The 25,957-nt window shown below is 39.0% G+C and overlaps 1 protein-coding gene across 2 annotated transcripts in view; it reads left to right on the plus strand.

Annotated features, from left to right (window-relative positions):
- LOC120860263 (FRAS1-related extracellular matrix protein 1-like) overlaps window positions 1–25,150 on the plus strand; it is a 148,791-nt gene extending 123,641 nt beyond the window's left edge. For both annotated transcript variants that reach the window (XM_040236056.1, XM_040236057.1), the window contains 9 exons: window positions 2,697–2,769; window positions 8,491–8,640; window positions 10,113–10,351; window positions 11,017–11,064; window positions 11,417–11,581; window positions 11,766–11,894; window positions 12,337–12,452; window positions 19,413–19,498; window positions 22,281–25,150. In XM_040236056.1, the coding sequence (XP_040091990.1) occupies window positions 2,697–2,769; window positions 8,491–8,640; window positions 10,113–10,351; window positions 11,017–11,064; window positions 11,417–11,581; window positions 11,766–11,894; window positions 12,337–12,452; window positions 19,413–19,498; window positions 22,281–22,480 (1,206 nt within the window). In that variant the 3' untranslated portion in view covers window positions 22,481–25,150. The remainder of the gene's footprint in view (window positions 1–2,696; window positions 2,770–8,490; window positions 8,641–10,112; window positions 10,352–11,016; window positions 11,065–11,416; window positions 11,582–11,765; window positions 11,895–12,336; window positions 12,453–19,412; window positions 19,499–22,280) is intronic.
- The last annotated feature ends 807 nt before the right edge of the window (window positions 25,151–25,957 follow it).

Genomic DNA, 25,957 nt, shown 5'->3' on the forward strand with positions numbered 1-25,957 from the left:
CATGCACCAAGATCACTTCCTGTAGTCTCAGTGGATGAGAAAAATCAGGGATTACACCCGTCTTAAGCATCACCCAAGTCATGCAAAATTAAGAGGCTATGTAGCAACAGAGGCACCCTGAAATATAAGAAATTTTCAATAATTAATTTTGGATTAGTCACCTGGTATTTCTTTCTACTGACATGGAACATGGAGCACAACCATGGCTTCTAGAATGGAAGGGTTTTTAAGGAGTCTCTAGAAAAACTGCACATGGGGAGAATGAGAGCATGAAAAGCCTGTAGATACTAATGCTGGTAAAGACTTCCTCCTCAATCTAAAGTGGGGGGAAAAAAGCAGTGATATTAGGTTCTGGGGGAAAATGCCATCTCAGTGAATTCTCAGTTACAAAAATAAGTTCAAATCACCTTCAGAACCTTGTGCATGTAGATTATACTATATACCAGACTCAGCATTTATCTTTCCAGTGGGCATAGGTTCTGTTTTCCTGATCGATGGCTGGATGGCATCACTGACTCAATGGATGTGAGTCTAAGTGAACTCCGGGAGTTGGTGATGGACAGGGAGACCTGGCGTGCTGCAATTCATGGGGTCGCAAAGAGTCGGACACAACTGAGCAACTGAACTGAACTGAACTGATGGGTGCTTTATGATTGTTACAGGATCAGATAACTTGGTGTCCCCTATAACTTCCCAGTACATTGGTTATGGAAAAAGAAAGACTCTGCGTGGATGGTTTCCTAATAATCTTCTGGGCTTCCGGAGAAAGCACCATATGCTCTAGTCTGGAGTTTTGGGCCACAGAACTGTTCACCTTGCCAGGCAGGAAGAACAGATCTGGTGTGACAGGAGCTCTGTTGTCTGCTGAAGCTGAGCACGCACAGACAAGCTGCCGGCTGTGTCTGCAGGCCTTTCTCAAACAGCCTGAGTCTTTCAGGGACCACTCTGCCCACAGCACAGCCTGCCACTTTAGACCAGAGTTGATTGGCTGCTTAAGAAAGTGCTTCTACCCTCTGTTGTTGCCTTGGTTTGAATCACCAACCTGCACCGGACTGGCTGCTGCAACCACCTCACCTTAGCCCATTTCTTTTCCCACGTAGGATTCTGTAAACTCAGTGGTGGTAAATACTAGGTAATTGCATGTGCAAGAACCACACGAGGCAGTGTAACTCCCAGCATATGGTGGGTACAGGTGTACAATGGGCTGCCTTTCCACAGGGAAAGGTTGTTCGGGAGGAGCCTTGGCATCGTAGAGAAAGAGCAAATAGGGGTTTAGGAGGCAGTGCTCTTCTTTTTTTTTTAATTGGAGTATAATTGTTTTACAATGTAGCATTAGTTTCTGCTGTATAACAAAGTGAATAAACTCTGTGTATACATATATCCCCTCCCTCTTAAACCTTCCTCCCTCCCACCTGCAGCCCACTCATCTAGGTCATAGCAGCAGCAAGTTGAGCATCCTATGCTGTACAGCAGCTGTCTGTTTCACACGTGGTAGCTATCTGTTTCACACATGTTAATGTATATATGTCCGTGTATCACTGTATCTAGCTGGTTTACACTGGTAGTGTATATATGTCAAAGCTGGTCTCCTGACTCGTCCCACCCTCTCCTCCCCGCACTGTGTCCACGTGTTGGTTCTCCACGTGTGCATCTTTATTCACCTGGCAGGACCCTTCTTGGGCAAAGCATTTCCACTGCAGACCACTGGCAGATGTTAGCGCCTTTGGTAGAAATGGAGATCATGTCTGAGACCAAAGAAATAGGAATTTGTGCATTTTGAATTGTGCCCTTTATCCCTTGTAAGAAAGTGAAGAAATGAGTAACCCACTTTCCCAAATATCCCATTCAATGACCTCTTTTTCAAACCAGCTGAAGCCTCTTTTTCAAACTCTTTTTCAACCATGTTTCAAACTAAATATGTGTTCTTCACATATATTTAGGCTCCTTGGGGGAAGTTAAGGGCACGATGTCAGAGTCCTTAAATCATCTCTGTCCTTCAGCCCCAGGGAAGTGGAACAGGAGAACAGCCAGTAGTCTCTTTAGACTAGGACATCTTTTTTTTTTTAACAACTTACTTGAAGGAACTTCTAAAGCCCTGAGTTCTGGGTGTGGGTGGCCTCTGTGTGGCTGTTCCCCAGGTCTGTCATCCCCACAGAGCCCTCATTCCTGTCTGTGAAGGGGAATGGCTTCATCCAGATAAGAGAATGGACTTGTTTTCATTCATCTGGTCTGAAGGCTGCACTCTGAGCTTGTGGGATCCCTCCAACTGACTGACAGAGCAGAGTTCTATTTGTCAGGAGAGCCCACTTTTCCTTCTCTCCTCTGCCCCTTCCTTTCCTCCAAGGCATGATTTTAGGACCATGTTGGGGTAGAGGGAAGGCCATGGAATAAAATAGTATCTGTAGCAAAGAGAAAAATATTGTTTAAAATTCACATTACTTTCTCCAACAACTGAATTATTCATAAAGGAGAAGCCAAAAAATAAAAAGTTTAATGTGTACTTCCATTGATATTAGTCTAGGAATAAAGGTAACTTTAAGGAAGATGGATCCAAAATGATGTATTATAATAAAAGATAATTTATGTTAGAAACAGATTTAAGAACATGAGTTAGTCTAGTATGAGATAAGACTCAGCATTTCTCTATCACAGCATATTTTTATTAAAAGAATGTCTTCTCTTTTTTCCCTCTTAAGGTCAACCAAGTGTCAGCTACAGTTGGAAAGGATTTCACCATGACTCCATCTAAGCTGGTTCAGTTTGACCCAGGTACATTGTGTGTCTACAGTTTGTTTCATGTTTTTGTAAGACAGTCTAGAGATTGTGGAAAAGACAGACTATTATGCAACTTCAGCCAACTAGAACTCCTCAAGGAACAGTATTACCTCGCTTCCAGAGAGATCAGTTTGGCCTTGAGGTTTTGTGCTTTGTATTTGATTTTATTACTAGTGGATATTTATTTTAAATGAGATGAAAGATCGTAACAAATAAAATGTATAAAATATTAAAGCAAACATCCAAAAATCCAGAAGAAATGCCATTTAAAAAAATGATTTAAAGGTCTGACACAAAGCTGAAATAATGTAATTGCCTCATATTTTGATGGAAAATTTCAGAATGTTATAGTCATGTGGATTCCTAAAGGGCACTTCTAAATTATCTGTCTTGGAATAGCTTGATATGAGCAGCTTTCAGGGAAAATTATTATTTAATTAGATAGCACCTATTTTGCTTTAGGCCTTTGGAAAAATTTTGCTAGGTGCAAAGTGAATATAAAAGCATGGGGCCTACTCTCGTAGATGTTCTATGCTGCGCTGTGCTTTGTTGCTCAATCATGTCTGACCGTTTGTGATCCTGTGGACCGTAACCCACCAGGCTCCTCTGTCCACGGAGATTGTCCAGGGAAGAATACCGGAGTGGGTAGCCATTCCCTTCTTCAGGGGATCTTCCTAACCCAGGGATTAAACCCATGTCTCCTGCATTGCAGGTGGATTCTTTACCATCTGAGCCTGCTCAGGGAAGCCTGAGAATACTGGAGTGGGTAGCAGGGGAACTTCCCTACCCAGAAATTGAACTGGGGTCTCCTGCATAGCAGATGGATTCTTTACCAGCTGAGCTACCAGGGCAGCCCCCACAGATGTTCTATCCTTTGGGAAATACAGACATGAGAACAACTTGTTGATAGAGTGCTTTGGGACCTCAAGGATGCGTTACTGTTCTGGCTGAGAAAAATCCTGGAAGACTCCCTAGAGGAGATAGCAGCAGAAGAAGGGGACTTAGCCCAAAAGACAGACATACTTTTGGCAACTGTGCCTGGTGGGAGTACCAAGGCAGAAGTCATGCCCCCTTTCCCTGGCTGCTGAAGATGGGGACTGGTAGCTCTCCCTCGCTGTACTGCATGGTTCTCTCTCTTACCCTCTGTGTGGGATAGACCTCCATCACCTGCCCAGGGGTGAATGGAAAGGCTCTGAGAGGCAGCCAGGGCTTGTACCTTTGTGCTTTTCTGCAGAGGATGTGTTCTGTCCTCTAAGAATCGGCCACCTGATCAAAACTTTTGCCATTGTCTGCCACTGACCCAGGACATTTTGGCAAAGGCAAAACAAAATTGCCTGAATACCATCACCACTCCAAAACTGATACGTTACTATTAAACATAGAAAAGAATGCCTTTCTGCAGTTCAGGCTTTCCTGGTGGCTCAGTCAGTAAAGAATCTGCCTGCAGTGTGGAAGAACTGGGTTTGATCCTGGGGTTGGGAAGATTCCCTGGAGAAGGGTATGGCCAACCCCTCCAGTATTCTTGCCTGGAGAATTCCATGGACAGAGGAGCCTGGCGGGCTACAATCCATGGGATCACAAAGAGTCAGACATGGCTGCAAGTTGTATGATGTTTGGTGACTGTATTCGCTTGCTGGGGCTGTCCTAACAAAGTATCACAAACCTGGTTGCTTAAAAACAGGAATTTGTCTCCTTACAGTTCTGGAGGCTAGGAATTCAGGATCATGATGTGGGCAGGGTTGATTCCTTCTGAGGCCTGAAAGGGAGTCTGCTCCATCCTCGTTTCCATGATCTGATGCTCTGCTGGAATCCCTGGGCTTCCTTGGCTGCTGCTGTATCACCCAATCTCTGCCTTTGTCTCAATCGGGCGTTCTTGTGTGTGTCTGTGTCCAGACTCCCGCTTTTTATAACAACACTAGTCATAATAGATTAGGAGTCCACTCCACTCTAGTATGACTTCATGTGAATTGCATCTGTAATGCTCTTATTTCCAAATTAGTTTAGGACTCCAATGTAGTGATTTCTGAGTGACACAACCTATAAAAAGAGAGACTCACATTTCACATGCAACAATGTCTGATGCTAGAAAGGATTGAGGGCAGGAGAAAAAGGTGTCAGAGGATGAGACGGCTGGATGGCATCACTGATACAATGGACGTGAACTTGGGCAAACTCCGGGAGAAGGTGAGGGACAAGGAGGCCTGGCATGCTGCAGTCCATGAGGTCGCAAAGGGTCAGACACGCCTGGGCGCCTGAACAACAACAATCCCAGTGTTGTTATTCAGCTCCTTCCTGTGATGCTTAAGTTTCTGATTTGCCTCAGTTTGTTCCTCAGCCTGACTGCCCTTGGTGAGAAGAACTATTCCTATTACGTATTGAAGTTTACCCTCGAGTTGGCACAGGCACTGGTTCTGATAAACCTCAAGGCAAAAGGGCTTGCACAGGGCATTTGCACGGTGACTTGTATGTACTTTAGATTAAGGCAGGTTCAGTCTTTCCATTTTGTGAGAGGTAGGAGTCTTTGTTGTATGTCATCTTTATTACTCACGGTCTGTGACAAGATCAGGAGTGATTTGGGCTTTGGGTAGGTTTTGAGCGGTCCCCTTGCAGGTTCCTCCGGGTGAGAGAAATACCCATTTTTCTGGAAGAGTTTGCATGCTGTTTTGAGTTAGATATTAAAGACCTCTGGAGGCTCTAAATAGTTAAGAGTTTAGAGATTATTTAAACATCTGAAGAAAATAAGTAAACATAGTTTATAAATGAAAAAGAAACAACACTTGGCTGCTCATTGTTTTGGAGCTCATTAGCCAGAAACTTTCATAAACTGTTATCTTCCTTTAGAAAATGTTACATTTCCCCCTGTCCACTGATCCTGCAAATACTTACTTACTCCCATGTTGTTAATCCTTACCTCTTTCAGATCTGATGTCTTCATCCCCATTCCCACCCCTTTTACCCAAAGTAATCTGTTCATTTCTTTAAAAGCAGCAGCTTCCATGCTTGGGGAAGGAACAGAGACCGAGAAATCGGAGTGAATATTTTAAGGTTGGAGCGCTCTTGGAGGAAGCTGAAGAGAAACTGAGGGACTTTTTAAAGCTCTAGTGATCTATACTCGCCTTGCAGTTTTGCGCCAAATCGAAAACAAACCCTGACTACTTGGCATCCTGTGATTGTGTCTAATCTTGAGTCAAAGTGCAAATGTTCTTAAGAAAATGATTGTTTTCCTTTAAAATAGGTGTTCTTGAAGGCTTTGCTGCGTTCTTAATTGAGACTTCACTGTGCCTAAGAGTCAAAATGTTTTCCAAAGAACAGCTCTCTCATGTAGCATTTGCAAAAAAAAAAAAAACATTGAGAAAATGTCTTTCAATAGTGAAATCTGTTTCGCAGGAAAATATCCAGGAATTAACTCACTCTGTAAAGTGGGCTCTGTCTGCATAACCTGACACTTCTCTTTCCTCTTCAGCACCTTTTGTTTATGGGAATCGGGGGCCAGTTCGAGCCTTCTGAAATTGTTTATAATCACTGTGCTTTCACAAATACTTTGCACCTTGAAGGGGGGAGAGGAAGGAAAAAGAAAGACTAAGAAAATTCTTATTTCTAACCTCATTAACCAAAAAAAAGTAGGTCCTATGTGCACACCTGGTAGACATAGAAACAGAGTTGAAATGCAGGCAAACAAATCAAAAGTACTTCAGTGAAACTTAAAATAGATTTTCTCTAATTATATGGTTCTACTCCATAAGGTTTTAAAAAACTTTAAGGGGTTTTCTTTAAAGGTGGGAGGACGGGGATACTATAATTTTAAAAAAATTCTTAAAATAAGAGGGCAAATGGTTGAGACTTGGAAAAAAATTTTTTTATATTGGATTTTTATTTGACCACTGCTTTGACAGCTAACTTTATGGGCTTTAAGAGTCAAAAGAGCTCTCTAATTATTAAAAGCCCTAGTATTCATATGCTTTCTTCATTGTTAAGTCTCTTTTCTCTTCATGCCAGTTTATTAGAACAGCTACCTAAGTGGACTCCCAACTTCTAGCTTCTTTGCTTGCCTGCCTGGGCCCCTAAATCTTCCCACATAACACTTTTCAGTTTCAGTTTTCTAAGATACCCGTTTTCAAGAGCCTTCCTTGCTGCCCGTGGTTTAAAGTCTGAGTCTGACCACTGAGGGTCCAGGGCTGTCTGCAGTCTGGCTACAAGATGTCAGGGCTGCCTTGCCACCTCTCTTCCCTGGCAAGACGCCTCTACTCCAGCCAGCTATTCTGCTCAGCCCTCCTGATTAAGGCCTCTGTTTTGCTCTCTGACTTTGCTCTTGTTGTTTTCCTATTCCGCCCTCCTGGTCTTTCCAACTCTGGAGCCCACATACGTGTAGTATTTACTGTCTGTTCTGTATCTGTTGGCAGATGAGAACAATGAGAAAAGAATTCAGATTTTTAGATGAGAAGGCTAGAAAAAACATGTTTAACTATTTATGTAAATGAGTTCATGGGAGTGGTAAAGAATCTGCCTGCCAATGCAGGAGATGCTGGTTTGATCCTTGGGTCAGGAAGATCCCCTGGAGGAGGGCATGACAACCCACTCCAGTATTCTTGCCTGGAGAATCCCATGGACAGAGGAGCCTGGTGGGCTACATACAGTCCAGGGGTTCGCAAAGAGTCGGACACAACTGAAAGACTTAGCACATAGAAATACAAGCGCTTGAATAGCTGAGGAGTAAATGACCCAGAATAAAGTTTCAAAACCTAGTTCTTGAATCTTACACCATAAGTTTATTTTTCCCCCTTAAAATTGAGCCTTCTTTTTCCACTAAACAATACTTTCTTTTCTTCCTGCCAACTCTTTTTCTTCTAAATAAACCCTTGGGGCAGATGTCCTGCTATACATGTCATGGAAAATGGTCAGGATTCGACAATCTCTGAAGTTTCTTCCAACATTAATTTTGTGTTTCCGGGGTTGCTTTGCATCCCATCTGAGTGGTGACAGGATGGCTGGAGATACATTTGTAACATCAAAACTGTTTTGTATTAAGTTCGCAAAGTTACTGTGATCCAAGCTTGATTGTAACTCCATGAACAGAGGCAGACAGAAAGAGAGAGAAAAAAAAATTGGCTCCATCTATTTCTAGAACCCCTCAGCCTATAAATTCTCCACAGGAGGATATCAAACTCTGGAGTATTACATCATCAGAAAAAGCGTTTGTGGGCTACAAGTATCTCAGGAAGTAGGGCAGCCGATGGAAGCAGCTGTCGTTAGAAATCAATCATTTTAAGGGTTCCATGAATAGCGTGGAGTACCATCCAATAATCACTTCTGACTGCATCAACATCTTAAGATTTTTCAAACTATTAAGATTTTAAGATTGCAGTAGTTGTTTATTCTTAAGATGAGAAGGGGCAGGTCAGGAAAAAATTCTCAAAAAAAAATGTCTTGGGGTCTCAACAGCTCACCATTTTTTGTTCATCCCTTCCCTAATGCAGCTTGCTTTTTTTTTTTTTGTTACAGTGTTTGCATTTAAACGGAATCATCATTGTCCAGGAACAAATGTGGTCTTTTAATATTATTTGGGAGAACAGCACGACTTCAGCAAGTTGGTTGCAGTACAATGGCTCACTCAGGCTACTGCAGTCTGGCTGCAGACATGTTAATTAATATATTTCGCTGACACCTAGTTGATTGAAATAGCAATTAAAGAGTAATTAAAATGTTTACTTCTTGTAGGAATGTCAACTAAGATGTGGAATATAGCAATTACCTATGACGGATTAGAGGAAGATGATGAGGTCTTTGAAGTAATTCTGAACTCCCCTGTGAATGCGGTTCTTGGCACAAAGACAAAAACTGCAGTGAAAATTTTGGACTCAAAAGGAGGTATTCTTTTGATCCTCATCTTGAAATCACGAGCAGTCTTGGCACTGTAGCTGCTTACTTTCAACAGCCAGTGTGCTGGATAACGCTTTCAAATCAAAATGCTTAATTTCTTGTCAAGAAAGCAACCTCAGTCATGATGTAGGCCCTTTATTCTGCTTTCTGCTTCATGTGGCTTTCCTCCTGCTAAGAACGATCATTTGAGAAAAGCAACAAGTCAGTGCCTCATTGTTTTTTTTTCCCTACCCGTTTGTTGTTCTCACCAAGGGGGAAACAATGTTGGTGAGAATCTATCGACAATTATTTCCCTGCCCTGAGTTTGTAGGGCTGTAATTATCTTCCTCTGTGGAAGAGAGCTCTTAATGCCTAAAATCTGAGCCCTCGCTGTAGTATGACCATGAAAATTCTGAGGGAGGAAGGAATGGGAGGCAAATAGATGTGAAAGGTGCAGCTGGTGTGGGGATTCAGGAGCAGCTGGAGAATATTAATGAATAACCTTGGGTTGCAGAGCCAAACAGGTCCTGGATGGTATATGCTAAAGAACAACTTGTGAACTAAATAAAGATCAGCCAAAGTCCTTGGTACGCTGACTTTTTCCTGCCAAATACCCTCTACTTATTCGTCTTTTTAGCATTTGACTAGTGTCCAGTTACAATGCTTAGTCTTACACTCCAGTTTTTACACCTGTCATGCCCTATGGGCCATATATTTTTCTTCACTTAATTATCTCCACTTCTCTTTCTCATTCTATAATAAATATAGGCACTTCCCTCTTTCCTTTACCACACTCATATTTCCACATCTCTTCGCACCACCTTGCCTCACCAAATTCTTTTTTTTTTTTCCAGTAGACTTTTCTGGTCACATTAAGTACATAAACAGATGAAGTACACACTTGACCCATGAAGTATAAGGTATCCAAATGTGCCTCTGGGTTTAGACTTTTTTCATACTAATTGGCAATATTTCTAATCAAAGGAGAGCCATGAAGATGGACTGAATCTTTGCTCTAACAGTTGAATGCTCATCTGAATAACTGTTATCTGATTTCACTAACATCTTCCAACAATTCCAGTTTCTACCTATGGAGACTGTGGAGAGGGTGAACAAGGAAAAGTGTTTGTGGAATGACACTTGATCAGGGAATAAACCCAATAATATGGAGGAGTTCTGTTGATATGAAATGAAGGCAGTCTATTTCCCAAGTAGATGGGATGATTATAGAATCACCACAGTGATTTTCATCTGTGGTTTGTGAAATCAATTTCATGACTCATAATCACCCTGTAGCTGTGCAAAAGGGCATAGCTTTCCTGTATGGAAACTGGTGAAGAGTAAAGGGGTTTCTGGCAAATGGCAGCAAGACAACATCTGGTGGGAAAATCATCCATCTGAATTTAATGACAAGCTTCGTCGATGTGATCACTTCCCTGTTTGTGTAAAATGAACTGACCTGCCATTTTGTGTGCCACCAGGGCAGTGCCATCCTTCCTATGCCTTCAATCCAAACATGCCCAGTGCAGGGGAGAAGGGCATTTGGCACCTGCTCTCCCCAGGGACTTCCTCACCCATCACTTCTGGTTCCTTTCATCTGGAAAGAAGACCCCTTCCAGATTCCAAGCAGCTAGCAGTCACCAGGGGTGACGCCCTACGGGACTTTGGTTCGGAAGATCTTTCTCCAGTGAAGCTTAGGGCCCGAGGCGATGGCAAAACAGTAAGGATGGGGACCTCCTGGGTTTTGATGTGTGGAGTGCATATGAAAGGGATCAAAGGATCTTAATAAGTAATCTGAAATGCTGAGGAAGCTGTTTTGGTTCTCACAGTGAATGGGGGCCATAGAGATTCTCATGGTTCCTTGGACCAATGTGAAGTGGCCTTTACATACAAACATCGGCACAGTTCATTAATTGTACCGACTGAAGTGATAGATATTCTGAGTCATCCATATGATTTCTGCTTTGGTTCCTGTTGTGATCAACACAGATAGGGAATGACTCATGGTCCTGAAAAAGAATGAGATTATTTGGGTGTGGAAACCACGGCTTTGAACTTACTAGCATAGCATTCTCACCAGGCATACACTCATGAGTAAGTGTGTGTGTGTGTGTGTGTGTGTTTCTTGGAGCTCTGTGCACTATAGATGTACCAAAAAAATAAGGATGTCTTTTCTAACTGGGACGAAGAATAGATGAGTCGACACTGATAAGCTGTGATTAGTCCAGTGACTTAAAAATTCCAATTATTTGGGCCTGGAAAATCTTTTAAAAATATGTTTTGAAACTTTTAGTTACTAAAAAATCTTATTGGAAGGGTTTTGCCCTATTACTAATTATTATTCAAGCCAATTTTGTTCCTATTTATTTCCTCTCTTGATTTCAGGTTCCTCCATCCTCTGTTTATAGAAATAGAACAGACATCATCTATAACGTAAGCATATATAGTGTGTAAGCAATGTGTGTTCTCAGTTACTCAGTCATGTCCAATTCTTTGCAACCCCCAGGCCTGCCAGGCTCCTCTGTCTGAGTCTGAGAGAATTCCTAAATTTTTTGTATTTATGGATGCAAAATATGTAGTGAAACTACTTTTTGTAACTTTTATATTTATATATTTTCCTTAGAATCCTGTTTGAATTTTGTTTAGAGGCTTGGGTGGTCAGAAAATATCCTTTTATCTCTTTATTTTGATCCAGGTTTTGGATTGCCTGTTTTTACAACAAGTGCTTTTGTTCGCTGTCTTGTCGTTTGTTTTGTCTTGATTGTTGTTTGCTGATTTCCTCAAGTATCATGGGATGATTTCCCTGAAACTGGAAGATGACAGCTCCCTAACTCGCAGAAGGAAGGCCAACGTATCCATTATTAGGGAGCCCCAAAAGACAACCAAAGTGGCAGAACCGCCTCAAGCCGATAAGGAGGAATCCACAACCGGCTCACACTTCCCCAGACAGGTATGAAAATCTCTTCCCTTTCTACTCACCTTACAACAAGCTGTTTCCTGGGCCGGAAAACAGCCTTCAAGTTTGGGGATAGTTTACTCAGTTCAAACACTATTCAGCAAATGATGGCCTGAAAGAGGTAACAGTGTGATCAGCTTACAGGGTGTCAGATCTAAATTACCTTTCCTTCCCATAGGACCCGTTGCCCTCATTCCCAAAGAACTGCACACTGGAATTAAAGGGACTCTTCCACTTTGAAGAAAGCCTCCAAAAACTGTACAAGTGTGATGGAATTGCCTGGAGATCCTGGAGCCCCCACACCAAGGTGGGACGCAGGCTGAGCAGCCACATCCCTTTACTTGTAGCAAGTCCCATCATAACCCAGGAGAGGGAGAGGAGGCGCCCTGTCCCCTGGTGTTTCTTCTGCCTGCTCAGTTATGCTTTGAGGGGGAAGAGGAAAAGATGGCCAGGTGATGCTTTAAAAATCACAAAACACAGTAGTTAAGCACTACAATTTAAAAAGAGGCTTACTTATTTTATTCAATTATTATAATGTTAAACATGTAAAACTAAAACATGGCTGACTTTACCAACATGTCCCATAAGAAGCCATTGCATTTCTCAAAGTGGAGAATGGGGATTAGGGCTGACCTCCTTGCTAGCGACAAAATTATTTTCATTAGAGGACTCACAGGATTCTCTATGTTGAGAATAGACTCTAGGTTGTAAAGACCATTATGATGTGAGCATGGACAACTATTTTTCAGGAGGTGGAAGATAAATCCTGCCCAGCTGGGTGGCACCATCATTCAGGCTACTGCCACTCCTTGATCACAGAGCAGAAAGGCACGTGGACTACAGCTGCCCAAGCTTGCAGGGAACAGTAAGAAACCCCATTTCTCGTTTGGCTGATGCTTCTTTGTTAATATTTCTGTTTTCTCTTGGAACTCTAGTGTTTCTTCATTCATTCAAGTGTTGAGTGTCTAACATCCACCTGGCTTTGTTTTAGGAGCTTGGAGGGAGTTCTGTAGTTCAGGACAGATTTGGGCTGACCTTAACGATGTATCTTTTATGATAAACTGTGCTAATGTCACGGTTTTATTTTTTAGCCTCTCCATCTCAAACTTTTGAAGAAAGCAGATTCTCTGAGTCAGCAGCATGGCAGAGTCTATCATTTATTAATTAAACAGGAATCCCAGCCCACTGATGTGGAAATATATAGCAATGAAAGATCTCATAGCAGCAGGCCTGTAACAATATAAGAGGTGTTGATGGTTATGAAACCAGACAGGTTAGACAAAGTGTGATTAGATAACAGAACACTCAGTGAAAGATGACTTGACAAAATTTATCCATTTACAACATAGTCTCAGTGATTTTAGCCATTCTAGTGGCTGTAAAGTGATGTTTTCTTATGGTTTTAATAGATACTAATGCTACTCCAAAATTGCTGATTTATCCCTCTCCCTTTGCTGCTTTGAAAACCATGAGTTTGTTTTCTGTGTCTGTGACTCTATTTCTGTTTTATAAATAAGTTCATGTGTATTATTTTTTAGATTCCATATATAAGTGTCTTTGCTTGACTTACTTCACTTAGTATGATAATCTCTAGGTCCGTCCATGTTGCTACAATTGGCATTATTTCATTCCTCTTTATGGCTGAGTAATATTCTATTGTGTGTATGTCTTCTTTATCTTCTTTATCCATTCATCAGCTGATATACATTTAGGTTGCTTCCATGTCTTTGTTTTTGTAAATAGTGCTGCTGTGAACATTGGGGTGTATGAATCTTTTCAAATTAGAGTTTCCTTCTTTTCCAGATACTCCCAGGAGTGGGACCCATATTGCTGGGTCATATGGTAACTCTAGTTTTAAATTTTTAACAAGCCTCCATACTGTTCTCCATAGTGGCTGTACCAATTTACATTCCCACTAACAGTATAAGGGGGTTCCTTTTTCTCCCCACCCTCTGCAGCATTTATTAAATATAAGCTTTTTGATGTTGGTCATTCTAACCCATGTGAGGTGATACCTCATGGAGTCACATTTCACATAGCAACATTGAGCACCTTTCCATGTGCTTGTTGGCTATTTGTATGTCTTCTTTGGAGAAATGTCTGTTTAGGTCTTCTGCTCATTTTTGATTGGGTTGTTTGTTTTTGATATTGAGCAATATAAGCTGTTTATATATTTTGGAAATTAATCCACTGTCAGTAGCATTGTTTGCAAATATTTTCTCCCACTCTGTAGGTTGTCTTTTCATTTTGTTTATGGTTTCCTAATGAGCCTTGGTAGCATAGCGGTTAGGCAGACGGGCAGGTGGACAGGCAATCTGGCTCTGTAGGTCTGGAGTTTGAATCCCAGGCTTAACCCTTTGATATTCCCTGGTGGCTCAGAGGTTAAAGCATCTGCCTTCAATGTGGGAGACTTGGGTTCGATCCTTGGGTCGGGAAGATCCCCTGGAGAAGGAAATGGCAATCCATTCCAGTATTCTTGCCTGGAGAATCCCATGGACGGAGAAGCCTAGTAGGTTACAGTCCACGGGGTCGCAAAGAGTTGGACACGACTGAGTGACTTCACCTTGCTGTGCAAAGGCTTTTAAATTTAACCAGGTCCCATTTATTTATTTTTGCTTTTGTTTCTGTTACTCTAGGAGACAGATAAAAAAAATATTGCTGAGATTTATTTCAAAGAGTGTTCTGCTTATGTTTTCTTCCATGATTTTAATAGCATCTCTTCTTAAATTAAGATCTTTAATCCATTTTGAGTTTATTTTTGTATATGATATTGAGAATGTTCTAGTTTCATTCTTTTACATGTAGCTTTCTGTTTTCCCAGCACCACTTATTGAAGAGACTATCTTTTCTCCATTGTATATTCTTGTTTCATTTGTCATAGTGTAATTGACCATAAGTATGTGGGTTTATTTCTGGGTATTCTATCCTGTTGCATTGATCTATGTATCTGTTTTTGTGCCAGTACCATACTCTTCTGATTTCTGTGGCTTCTGTAGTCTGAAGTTAGGGTGTATCATTCCTCAAATTCCATTCTTCTTTCTTAGGATTGTTTTGGCTACGTGGAGTCTTTTGTGTCTCCATACATATTTAAATTTTTTTGGTTCCAGTTCTATGAAAGATGCCACTGGTAATTTGATAGAGGTTGCACTGAATCTGTAGATTGCCTTGGATAGTATGGTCATTTTAACAATATTGATTCTTCCAACCTAAGAACACAGTATATCTTTCTACCTGTTTGTCATCTTCAGTTTCTTTCAACACCTTATAGTTTTCTAAGTACAGGTCTTTTGCTTCATTAGGTATCCCTAGGTATTTTATTCTTTCTGATGCAATAGTAAATGAGATTATTGCCTCAAATTCTCTTTCTGATATTTTGTTGTTAGTGGACAGAGATATAACAGATTGGGCAATTAGATGGATCAATAAAATAAAAAATATATTAGGAGACTAATGCAGGGTTAGCAAAATTATGACATCAATAAGATTACCTTAAATTGCCATGGTTTCATAACAAATGTTTTTTGACACCAAAAATCTGGAAGATTATAATATCAGAATAATGATATCAAGAAACACATACATAGGTATTTTGTTCTTCAGTAAACTATTATAAAATCTAGTATAAGAGTGAAGGAAATTTTCTGTCTCCCATATTAATTTAAGGGGATTGATGACCATTTACAGCAAATCAAACATTATGTAATTAGCAGTTTCAGAATTAATTTTTTCATATCTTTGTGAAATTAATTTTGTAAACTGGTTTCAGGGAATTGCTTTAGACTATTGTACTGAGACCTTTTTTTAGATGTAAAACTGAAAAAATTTTCAGAACAAGAGCAAGTTTTTAGGGGGCAACTGGAGATTTTCCATCATATTTTAGAAAGTGACTCATTATCTATCTATCAGTAATATAAACTATTTTGAAGTGTATGTTATGTATGTACCATATTGCTCCAGAAATTAAGGTGTCTATCAAATACCATTTCTGATGGTATTCCAAGGTGTATAAGAGGTAAAGAAAAAACATTTGCTATAAGATTTTTAAAATATCATAAAAATGCTTCAAATTTTCTAATTTTAAGTGAAGAATGGGTATAAATATTTGACCTGATGACTTTTGTATGATACTTCAATATGCATTTTATTTCAAAAGGACAAGAAGAATGATTATACCAAGAACAGTTAAAAATAGAGGCATTTCAGAAAATATCTCGCAGCAGATTAAAAACAAACTAAATGATTTGGTCTTTAAAAGACCAAATCTTTAAAGATTTGGTCTTCTTGGTCTTTAAGATCAGTCACTTTAAAAGGAACATTTTTGAATGGCAAGGCCACCTCCTTAGTATAATTTTCCTCTGAACCCCAAGACCTCCTTTATCATTCAACATGTTTCCATTCATTCTGTGGGCCTCTGCTTCCCTTCACCCATTACTTTTCAGGTTCATTTGGTCCTCTTCTTCTCTTACCTCTTTACCTTGACCAATGAATATTCATTCCTCTGGGAATTATCAATTGTTTCTATGATGTAAAATTAATAGTTGCAACATTTTATAACTTGGCTATTTACTTTCTCATGAATACTTTTTAGGAGATGGTTTTAGAGTCTATAATTAGAATTAATACACATCTAGTGTGTTTTTTAGATCTCAGGGACCATTTTTCAATTCTGATTTATATTTCCTCAGGCTCCCTTGCTACCTGATGGTCTTTTACAAATGGTCATTTACAGCACGCATGTTTCAAGAAGCATAGCAAATTTTACTTTATCCTTTGCCCCTAATCAGATTGCTAACTCAACTCAATCTTTATCTCCTTTCTCCTTTCCTCCCCATTAGTGTTTTATTATTTTTTTAGCCCAGAGGAACCAGACTCCTAGATTAGGTATTTCTTGAATTTACATATCATAATCTCATCTGCTCATTTCCTTAGGCAGTCACTGTACATTTGGTAATTCTATTCTTATAGATCATTATCTCTGAAACCATTTTGGTTTCCCACAGGAGTGTCTGGAACCCCTGCTGACCTATCCTTAAAGAGTTAGTCTAAAATATATTTATATTTAATCAAAAAGTTCTAATGAAGTAGATGTTTATTTCTATAACTGGAAAAATTCAGGGTTATGTTTTTAATTCTACACTTTGAATGTCTTCAGATTTCAGAGATGTCAAAAGATTTTTATTTGTATGTTTCTCTATATTTTATTTATATATCTCTATAGTATATTTGTATCTATATGGTTAATTTTCTCTCTTTTATTTGTATATGGGAATAAAAGGATATGATAGGCATTTTTATAAAATGAAAACACCTAAATATTTATTTTTGTAAATAATTGTGACCTAACATTTTACCTACTCTAAACACAGCTATTTTTTCCTCTTGCTCTTGCACTTCTCAGAGCATCAATAAAGAAATCAAACTTATACTGGAGCAGCTAAAATGGATTTTGCAAAGGCTTATTTTAAAGATAGTTTCAAGGATCTTAAAGCAGAAGGAGGTGTTAAATATCCTTGAATAAAATCTATTCCTTCCTGATAAAGACTCTGAGGCTGAAGTTACATCCATAAGGAAATTGGGGACGGAGCAGGAAGTGGAACCCAGGTCTCCCACACTCTAATATGTCACATTAATTGAAACAGCCCCTCAAACCCTCCCTTGGGCTATTTTTAATACACATTTCGTATTCTGTGTTTTAAACCCTCAGCACATCAGAACTGCCATTTTGGATATGAGGGAGAGGGAAGAGAATTGGCTATCATGTCTGTTGTAACTGTCAGACAGAAGCTGACAGTAAATAGAAATGTCAGAACCAAGTCACATGACCTGAATCTGGCACCGTGAGGACACTCAGAGAAGTAGAAAAGTGCCTGCATATCTCAGAAGGCCTAGGAGTCATCACTGTGTTATATCACACCAAAGTACTGTATTAGTAGGAAAAATATCATTAAGAGATAGATTAGATTATGTTCACCATACATGATCTGAAAAAGCAGAGAAATGAATCTAAAGCTTGGATATTTGTAGGTAAAATGAAAAAAAAATTCAGCAACATAAACTTGTGACAAGTATGTATTACTAATTATGTTTCTTGATTTTTAAAACATCAATAGATATTAACTAGGCATGAAGGGCGTGGTGATTTTCACCCCTTTTTTGTTGTTGAAACTTTCTGTATCAGAAAAAGAAGAAAAGAAAAAAAAATTATCTATTGGCTTTTTACTTAGAGTATTTTAAAGAGTTTTAAATGAACACTGTTGGGAATTGGGATCAAATATTGCTTATAGGAATAACTTAGCTAGCTGCAAAAATAACTCATAAAGAATTCTTATGCCTGTTAATGCCTGTCACGAAAAAGACAAGATATAACAAATGCTGGCAAGGATGTGGAGAGAAGGAAACCCTTATGCGCTGTTGGTAGGATTGTAAAATGGTACAGCCACCATGGAAGAGTATTGAGGCCCCTCAAAAGTTAAAAATAGAATTACGATATGATCCAGCAATTCCACTTCTGGGAATATATCTAAAGGAAATGACAGTACTATGTTGAAAAGGTGAAAAGATATCTGCACCCTATGTTTATAACAGCATTCCTTTTTAAAAAGTGAAGACATGGAAACAATGTAAGCATCCATCAACAGATGAATCACATTTGTGGTTATAAGAAGGGAGGAATTTGGGGTGGGAGAGTTGGATGAAGGTAATCAAAAGATATAAACTGCCAGTTATAAGATAGAGAATGTGGCTGTAATATGTAACATGATTATTGTGTGGTAAATGTGAAAGGTGTTAAGAGTAAATTCTAAGAATTCCCATCATAAGGAAAAAACATTTTTTCTTTTTTTTTGGTAACTATATGAAATGGGTACTAACTAAACTTACTGTGGTAATCAAATTTCACAGTTTATGTAAGTCAAGGCACTATGCTGTAAACTTTAAACATATAAAAAATGCAATTATGTTTTAGAGAAAGTGTTTATATGTATTTGTAAGAACAGGTGCTTTAACTTCTTCATAACCTACAAAGGTTTGACAGTGAGGCTGAACTCCTTTCCCTGGGTAGGATGAAAAAGAGTCACATATATTTGGGCATTTGACTAAACACATCAAGCTCAAAATGTTGGCTTCCAGTAATTTTATCTGGTAGTTTGGGTTACTTTACTAATCAAATTAACCAAGTAATTGCCAAATTAATGCACTTTAGAGATAAACTTCCCATGAGAGGGGTCATTTTTTGACATTAAGTAATTAATCTATATAAGTAAACAGCTGCTGATTTTCTGAAAAGAATTTGTGCTTTAAAGCCCAGATATTATAATACAGTATCACTTCTTTGCTGTTACCTACTCGACCCTGTGACTTAGCATGGATGCAAGCACCCCCTCCCCCACAGATACTCATTAATATAAAAAAAAAATGGAGGACTTTGTGGGAGAGGGAGAGGGTGGGATGATTTGGGAGAATGGCATTGAAACATGTATACTATCATGTAAGAAACGAATCGCTAGTCTAGGTTCGATACAGGATGCTTGGGGCTGGTGCACTGGGATGACCCAGAGAGATGATATGGGAAGGGTGGTGGGAGCGGGGTTCAGGGTTGGGAACTCATGTACACCTGTGGTGGATTCATGTCAATGTATGGCAAAACCAATACAGTATTGTAAAGTAAAAAAATTAAAAAATGGAGTATTAAAATCTTGGAAAGTTCTTTCTACATATATACCAGTTTTCTAGTTTGAACGAGCTTTGATTTCCATTATGCATCTCATATCAGCAAAAATGCTGAACTCCCTGTCACTGACGCTCTAATTTTTCTGTTTGCACGTAGTCACCAGGGCAGCCTTGTAACTGTCATCTCCAGGCAGCACATGCGATGGCTTTGGGACATCAGTGGAAGAAAGCCGTTTTGGATAGGCAAGTATCTGTGTTACCCTGAGGAGGAAGGCAAGACCACAAAGAGAAGGTCTCCCTTCCATCGGTCAAATAATTGTGGTCTACAATAATATGCAATGGTTAGCTGGTTGGACAGTCTATCTTTTGAAACTCATAAATGTTATTTCTAAAGGCAAAAAATTTAAAATAGTTGTAAATAGGGAATGGTTTAATAAATTATAACCATATGAAAGAATATTAAAGATATAACAATACCTTATGTTTATAGATTCATTCAATAATGGATGCATATTATATATAAAATATGTAATGTACTGCATTGGTGGCAAGGTGCTATGTGAAAAACACAGTCTACGGCCACATGAAGCATGAAATAATTTAGAATAAAAAAGTATATATACAAGTGTTATATATACACATAATATATACCTATCAGTTCAGTTCAGTCGCTAAGTTGTGTCTGACTCTTTGCAACCTCATGAACCACAGCACGCTAGGCCTCCCTGTCCATTACAAACTCCTGGAGTCCACCCAAACCCATGTCCAGAGTCGATGATGCCATACAACCATCTCATCCTCTGTCATCCCCTTCTCCTCCTGCCCTCAATCTTTCCCAGAATCAGGGTCTTTTCCAATGAGTCAGGTCTTCGCATCTGGTGGCCAAAGTATTGGAGTTTCAGCCTCAACATCAGTCCTTCCAATGAACACCCAGGACTAATCTCCTTTAGGATGGGCTGGTTGGATCTCCTTGCAGTCCAAGGGACTCTCAAGAGTCTTCTCCAACACCACAGTTCAAAAGCATCAATTCTTCGGTGCTCAGCTTTCTTTATAGTCCAACTTTCACATCCATACATGACCACTGGAAAAACCATAGCCTTGACTAGATGGACCTTTGTTGGCAAAGTAATGTCTCTGCTTTTTAATATGCTGTCTAGGTTGGTCATAACTTTCCTTCCAAGGAGTAAGCGTCTTTTAATTTCATGGCTGCAATTGCCATCTGCAGTGATTTTGGAGCCCAGAAACATAAAGTCAGCCACTGTTTCCACTGTTTCCCCATCTATCTGCTATGAAGTGAATATGTATTGACACAAAAAGAAATAAGCCAAAGAGTTAGGAGTATTTTTTATCTCTGGTTAAGAATTATAGCTAATCCTAATTTTATCCTTTTTTTCTAAAGTTTTAATATTTTCTACAATTTTAACAGTAATCACAAATCTTTTCAAGCCACTGTAGAAACAGAATTCTCAGGTTGTACTAAAGTAAATATTCTCACCATCTTTTCAAGATACTATATTTAAGGAAATAATAATAAACCTACTCGGCTTCTTAAAATCTCTGTGATACTCAGTGAGTGTGTAATTCTGAAGTCATCTGAGAGTATTAAGTGAAGGCTGGAAGATAAATTTTCTCTATGTCCACAATGACGGATGTCAAGTTTCTAATCCTACAAAGTTTTGGGGTGTAGCATCACCTGATCAGTAACTCACAGAAACAGTCCAGAAGGAGACAAGTCATTCCCAAGCAAGAGTACTTCATTTTATTCTACCCCAAAATATCAAATGAGAACCAATGGGGAGAAGGTTATATGCTGCATAACAAAGACCATTTTCACAGTCAAATTTGGTTTGTGAGCTGCCAGGTAATCCTATTGCACAGGATTCTTTTTTTTATTCTATTATTTTTATCCCTATTCTAAAAGAGAGTGAGGAGGGGAAAATTTTTTTTTCATTATTTTTAAATTGGAGTGTAATTGCTTTACAATGTTGTGTTAGTTTCTGCTGTACAACAGCATGAATCAGCTGTACGTGTACATCCCCTCCCTCTCGAGGGCCCCCCATTTCACCCATGTAGATCATCACAGAGCATTGGTCTGAGTATATATATGGGGGCTTCCCTAATAGCTCAGTGGTAAAGAATTTACCTATAATGCAGGAGACCCAGATTTGATCCCTGGGTTGTGACGATCCCCTGGAGGAGGGCATGGCAACCCACTCCAGTACTCTTGCCTGGAGAGTTCCATGGCCAGAGGAGCCTGGCAGGCTACAGTCCCATAGGGTTGCAAAGAGTTGGACATGACTGAGCAATTAAGCATAGCACAGAACACAGCACAGTATATATACATCAAATGCTACTCTCTCAATTCATCCCAGAGTGCTTCCTTAAGAAAAATTTTAAGAGCTTTGTAACATTGAAGTGTAATTTAAAAACGAAAAAAATTTGCCAGTGGGAGTAGAGAGGCAAATTGAGAAAAGCTGCTTTTTATTAGAACTGTAGCAGATTAAAAAAATCTTAAACTCCAGACTAAAAATAATACTTAATAAGCTACTTTCAAATATGATACCCAATAATCACAAGGAAGATAAATAGACAGGAATGTCTCTGTTTCCCTGTGACAGGTACTCTGCCTGTAGACATATAAATAATAAGTGCCATTTATTAACACTGCTATGTCGTGAGCTTTATGTGCATTATCTTATTTAATCCTTAACATAGAGCTAGTTCTACTTAGATATACATTTCTGAGATGAGAAAACTAACGCTTGGAGAACTCAGAGAGGTTAAATAACCTGCCCAGATATGTTCACCTAGCAAGTGGTGAAGCTAGGATTTGGATTCCTACCTGGCCTTACACCAAAGCCTCATAGTCTCAGGGTGTCTTAGAGGACTCCCGGGTCCTAGTCCATGCTTTAGAATGTAGGCTCACAATTGCATGTGGTTACTGAGCTTAGAACAGTGGGTTGATATGACATCCAGCTGTAAATGTAATAAAAATCATTTGGCACCCTTCTTTGGTTCATGTCAGGTTTGAATGACCAAGTGCGTGCTGGCCACTGGGAGTGGATTGGCGGTGAACCTGTGACCTTCACCAACTGGAGGAGAGGGCCCCCACAACGTTCAAGGCATGGCAAGGACTGTGTTTTGGTTCAAAGGCCAGGAAAATGGCACATAAAGGACTGTAGGAAGGGAAAATCTCACAATTATGTGTGCTCCAGGAAACTCTAACTGGCCCTGCAAGTATCTACTTGGGATGTTTTTATCTATTTATTTCCAGGATTTGTGCTTATTACTCAATAGAAAACAGAGTGTCATGACTGATGTGGTACATTTCTTCTCTCAAAGTGTTTGAAGGATTCTATATAGTAAAGAAAAACAATAGTTCCAGGAAGATTAATAAATGAATGTTTCTTAGAGGAAAAGATAAATTTTTTGCAGTATATTTTGAAATAAATCCCCAAGGTATTATGTGGTACAAAATTTGATTATTCTGGAGACTTCATATTTCAGTCAACAGTAATTTCATGGTCCTTGGATTTTTTTCCCCAATACTTCAAATGAATACATTCTGAAATCTATATTGCAGATGCTTCCACTGCTTCCATCTGAGTGAGGCTTACCCTGCCAGTTCATTAAATCAAGGTTGAACTGCAAAGGGTTGCTTTGTCCCTTTGGAGTCCTTTCAAATGTGAAAGCTGAGAGGCTGTGGATAAAAAGGAGAGTTCTCTGTGGTGAAAAAGGAAGGCTTTAGATGGAAGAATCTGGCAGATGGAAGTTCATCTGCAAAGCTGTAGCTCAGGTAAGAATTCAGGGGTTACCTGTCCTTCAGAAGCCTACCCATCACTTCCCATGAGACAGAGCTCCTTTTCCAGTAAGGTGGTTGTGCCATTCGAAAGTGAATAATTGGGTTTCCCCAGCTTTACAGATTCAGGAGACATTTGAAGGATCATGAGCTCTGTTCATCTGTGCTTGTAGCACTGAGTAGCATTTCTCAAGGACGTTTGGAATAAAAATCATATATGGATGATGGTTAACATATGAAAGAAAAATATGGCTTCCTCAAAAGTGTCCCAGTGAACTACACAGATGAACAAAGAAAAATAGTACTAAAAACAGAGTCCTTGAAAGCCTATATTCTCAGAAAGGATTTTTGTATAATTTTGAGCCCTTAAATATTTAATATGTGTAGAATTGCCATGTTAACCTGATCCTCTAACGAAAAGGTACCTTATTAATTTATAATGGCAGCTGAGTGAAACATTTTTGTAGCAGTAAAGCATGTTGCAGCCTTACAAGAACTCCCTTCTGAAATTAAAACTTAATTACAGGAAATTAGAAATTTATTTCTGAAACATTTACTCACAATTTTCCTCTTTTCATAATCCTTGAAAAATATGGTTATGTCCCATGTAACTTGCTATTATGAGTACCAGAGTCACTTCAGAATCAAAACAGAGCTACCAAGCAGATCAAAGTTTTGGTGCAGATTTTATTATAATAATACCTTGAGAGAAACTAAAAGTGACTGAAGAAACTCAGTCTCATTTTTTGGATATAAAAAACAACAAGCTTGTTTTATTTGTACTTGTTTATCAAGATTTTGGTTAATAGAAATATTTACAAAGACAGATTGGAATGAGATTTAGACATTCTTCCTCTTATAAAATTCCAACATCAGTGTGGAGTCAGGAGACTCCTTAGCTTAGATATCACAAGTAGAATCTGAATTGCTCTGATATAGAGGTCTTCCATATGACACAAGCAGTTTCTGGTGTTGAATCAGAAGGTGTAAACCCATTCTCTGTATCAGTTGATGTCCCTTCTGATCCATGGGCCTCTGCAGTGTTGAAAGATGGGATGCTGAATAAAGAAATGAGGAGTTGTTTACCTGAAGGATTGTATCCTAAGATGGAAAGTAAATGGTCAAGGAATGAGGAATTCCTAGATCTGTATTGACTGGAAATCCAGAACCATGGCAACTGTGTAAACCTCATCAGCATGGTAGGTTTTATTATACATTTCTGCCATGTCAGTGATATTAAAATGTAATTGCAAATGTTAGCACAAAGAGAGAATGCTTTGATTCTTATAGCAACTAAAAGAAATACTAGAAGAATGTTTAAATTATTCCTGGTCATGAAAACAATCAAGTGGTAAAATCCAACTAATTGGAAGAAGGTACAAATAAAAATTCAAGCAAGTGTGGGTGCTAAGCAATATGTGGGTACATGACCTTCATCTCCTTCTCATGACTGGGCTTTGACTGATGGGGAAGTACTAGTAAATGATCGTCATGGTTCTCTCCACCTTTATTGATTATTGTCATCCTTCAGGTTATGGTGGGAGTGGGAAGGAAGGAAATGGAGTAATCGTATTGATAGAATGGGACAGGGAGATCATAGATAAGGGGAGAGTGGAGAGAAAGATTGAGTAGGAAGAGATGGGAGTTGTTGGTAGCTAAGAAAGAGAGCATCAGAAAGGACTTGAATGCCACCCAGCTCTTCTCTCTAGACTTGAATACTGACTCAGGAAAAGTCCCATATAATCCAAGGGCATTAACCAAGCTTGATAATGTGTACCTTTTCAGAATCTTGTGACTGTTGGTCTTTAACAAAATATACATATGTGTAGTATATATCTGCTAAACATAAACTCAAAAAACATATGACAATTATTCCATCTTCTTCCAAGGGGTGATAAAAATGAACCAGGTGTCATTTATTTACATTTTTTTTGGTTTATTTTTAAGACAGACAAAAAGAATATGCACATATTTAACACTATGGTTCTGTATAATTTAAACCATATACTAGTGTTGATTAATTTCTGTGACAAAGCAGCATATTAATTGTACTGTACCTAGTGTTATACAAAAATTAATAAAATAAGCTATTTCTAGTTCTGAATTACTATTCCTTTAGTGTTTAACATTTTATATTTATTTTACCCATTTAAGAAGAAATGGAGAAAAAAACTGAACATGTCTTTTTCATCCTTACTATTTAGATCAGCCTTTCATTTTACAGCTTCCATCCATTTATCCATCCATCCAGTCATCCATCCACCATCCAGTCAACAAATATTGACTGAAGTGCCTGATACTGTTGTAGACACTGGGTGTATGTAGTGGATGAGATAGAAAGTTAAAGTATAAAAGCATGGTATGTATATGTAAATTTCTAATAGTTATTTTTAAGCATGGAGCTTTTTCAAAAATATATATATATCAGGGAGAAAGTCACAGTGGAAGTCATTGATTGCATTATCCCTTTTCAGAATCAGAGGGAAAGCCACACTGATACAAAGAGCTCAGACCATCTTTTGTTTTATTTCTCAACTGATTAAGAAATTGGTGTGAACTTCCTGAATTTATAATCAGGTCAGGGTGTTATTGATAACAGCTGTTTCAAATTTCCTATCTCCAGATCAGGTTAGGAGCGAAAGATTTCAAATCCAGCTAATTAATTTTGTAACAATTATTTTTTCCAAAGAGACGAGCAGTGTGTGTCTCTGTGTCTTTGAGATTCCTGGAGTAACAGGAATAAGGAAGAGAGATCTTTGATGTCATTTCCTCTAATATTATACGGCAGAAAGGATCGAAGTCCTCAGAAGTTAAAGTGAGAAGAAATCAGCACCAGAGAGCTACAGTCTTCCAAAGTGTAGGCTGGGTCTCTTCTAATTATTCCATATGTTTATTATCACTCT

Source organism: Oryx dammah, unplaced genomic scaffold, assembly GCF_014754425.2.
Source record: "Oryx dammah isolate SB20612 unplaced genomic scaffold, SCBI_Odam_1.1 HiC_scaffold_11050, whole genome shotgun sequence".
Classification (NCBI taxonomy): domain Eukaryota; kingdom Metazoa; phylum Chordata; class Mammalia; order Artiodactyla; family Bovidae; genus Oryx; species Oryx dammah.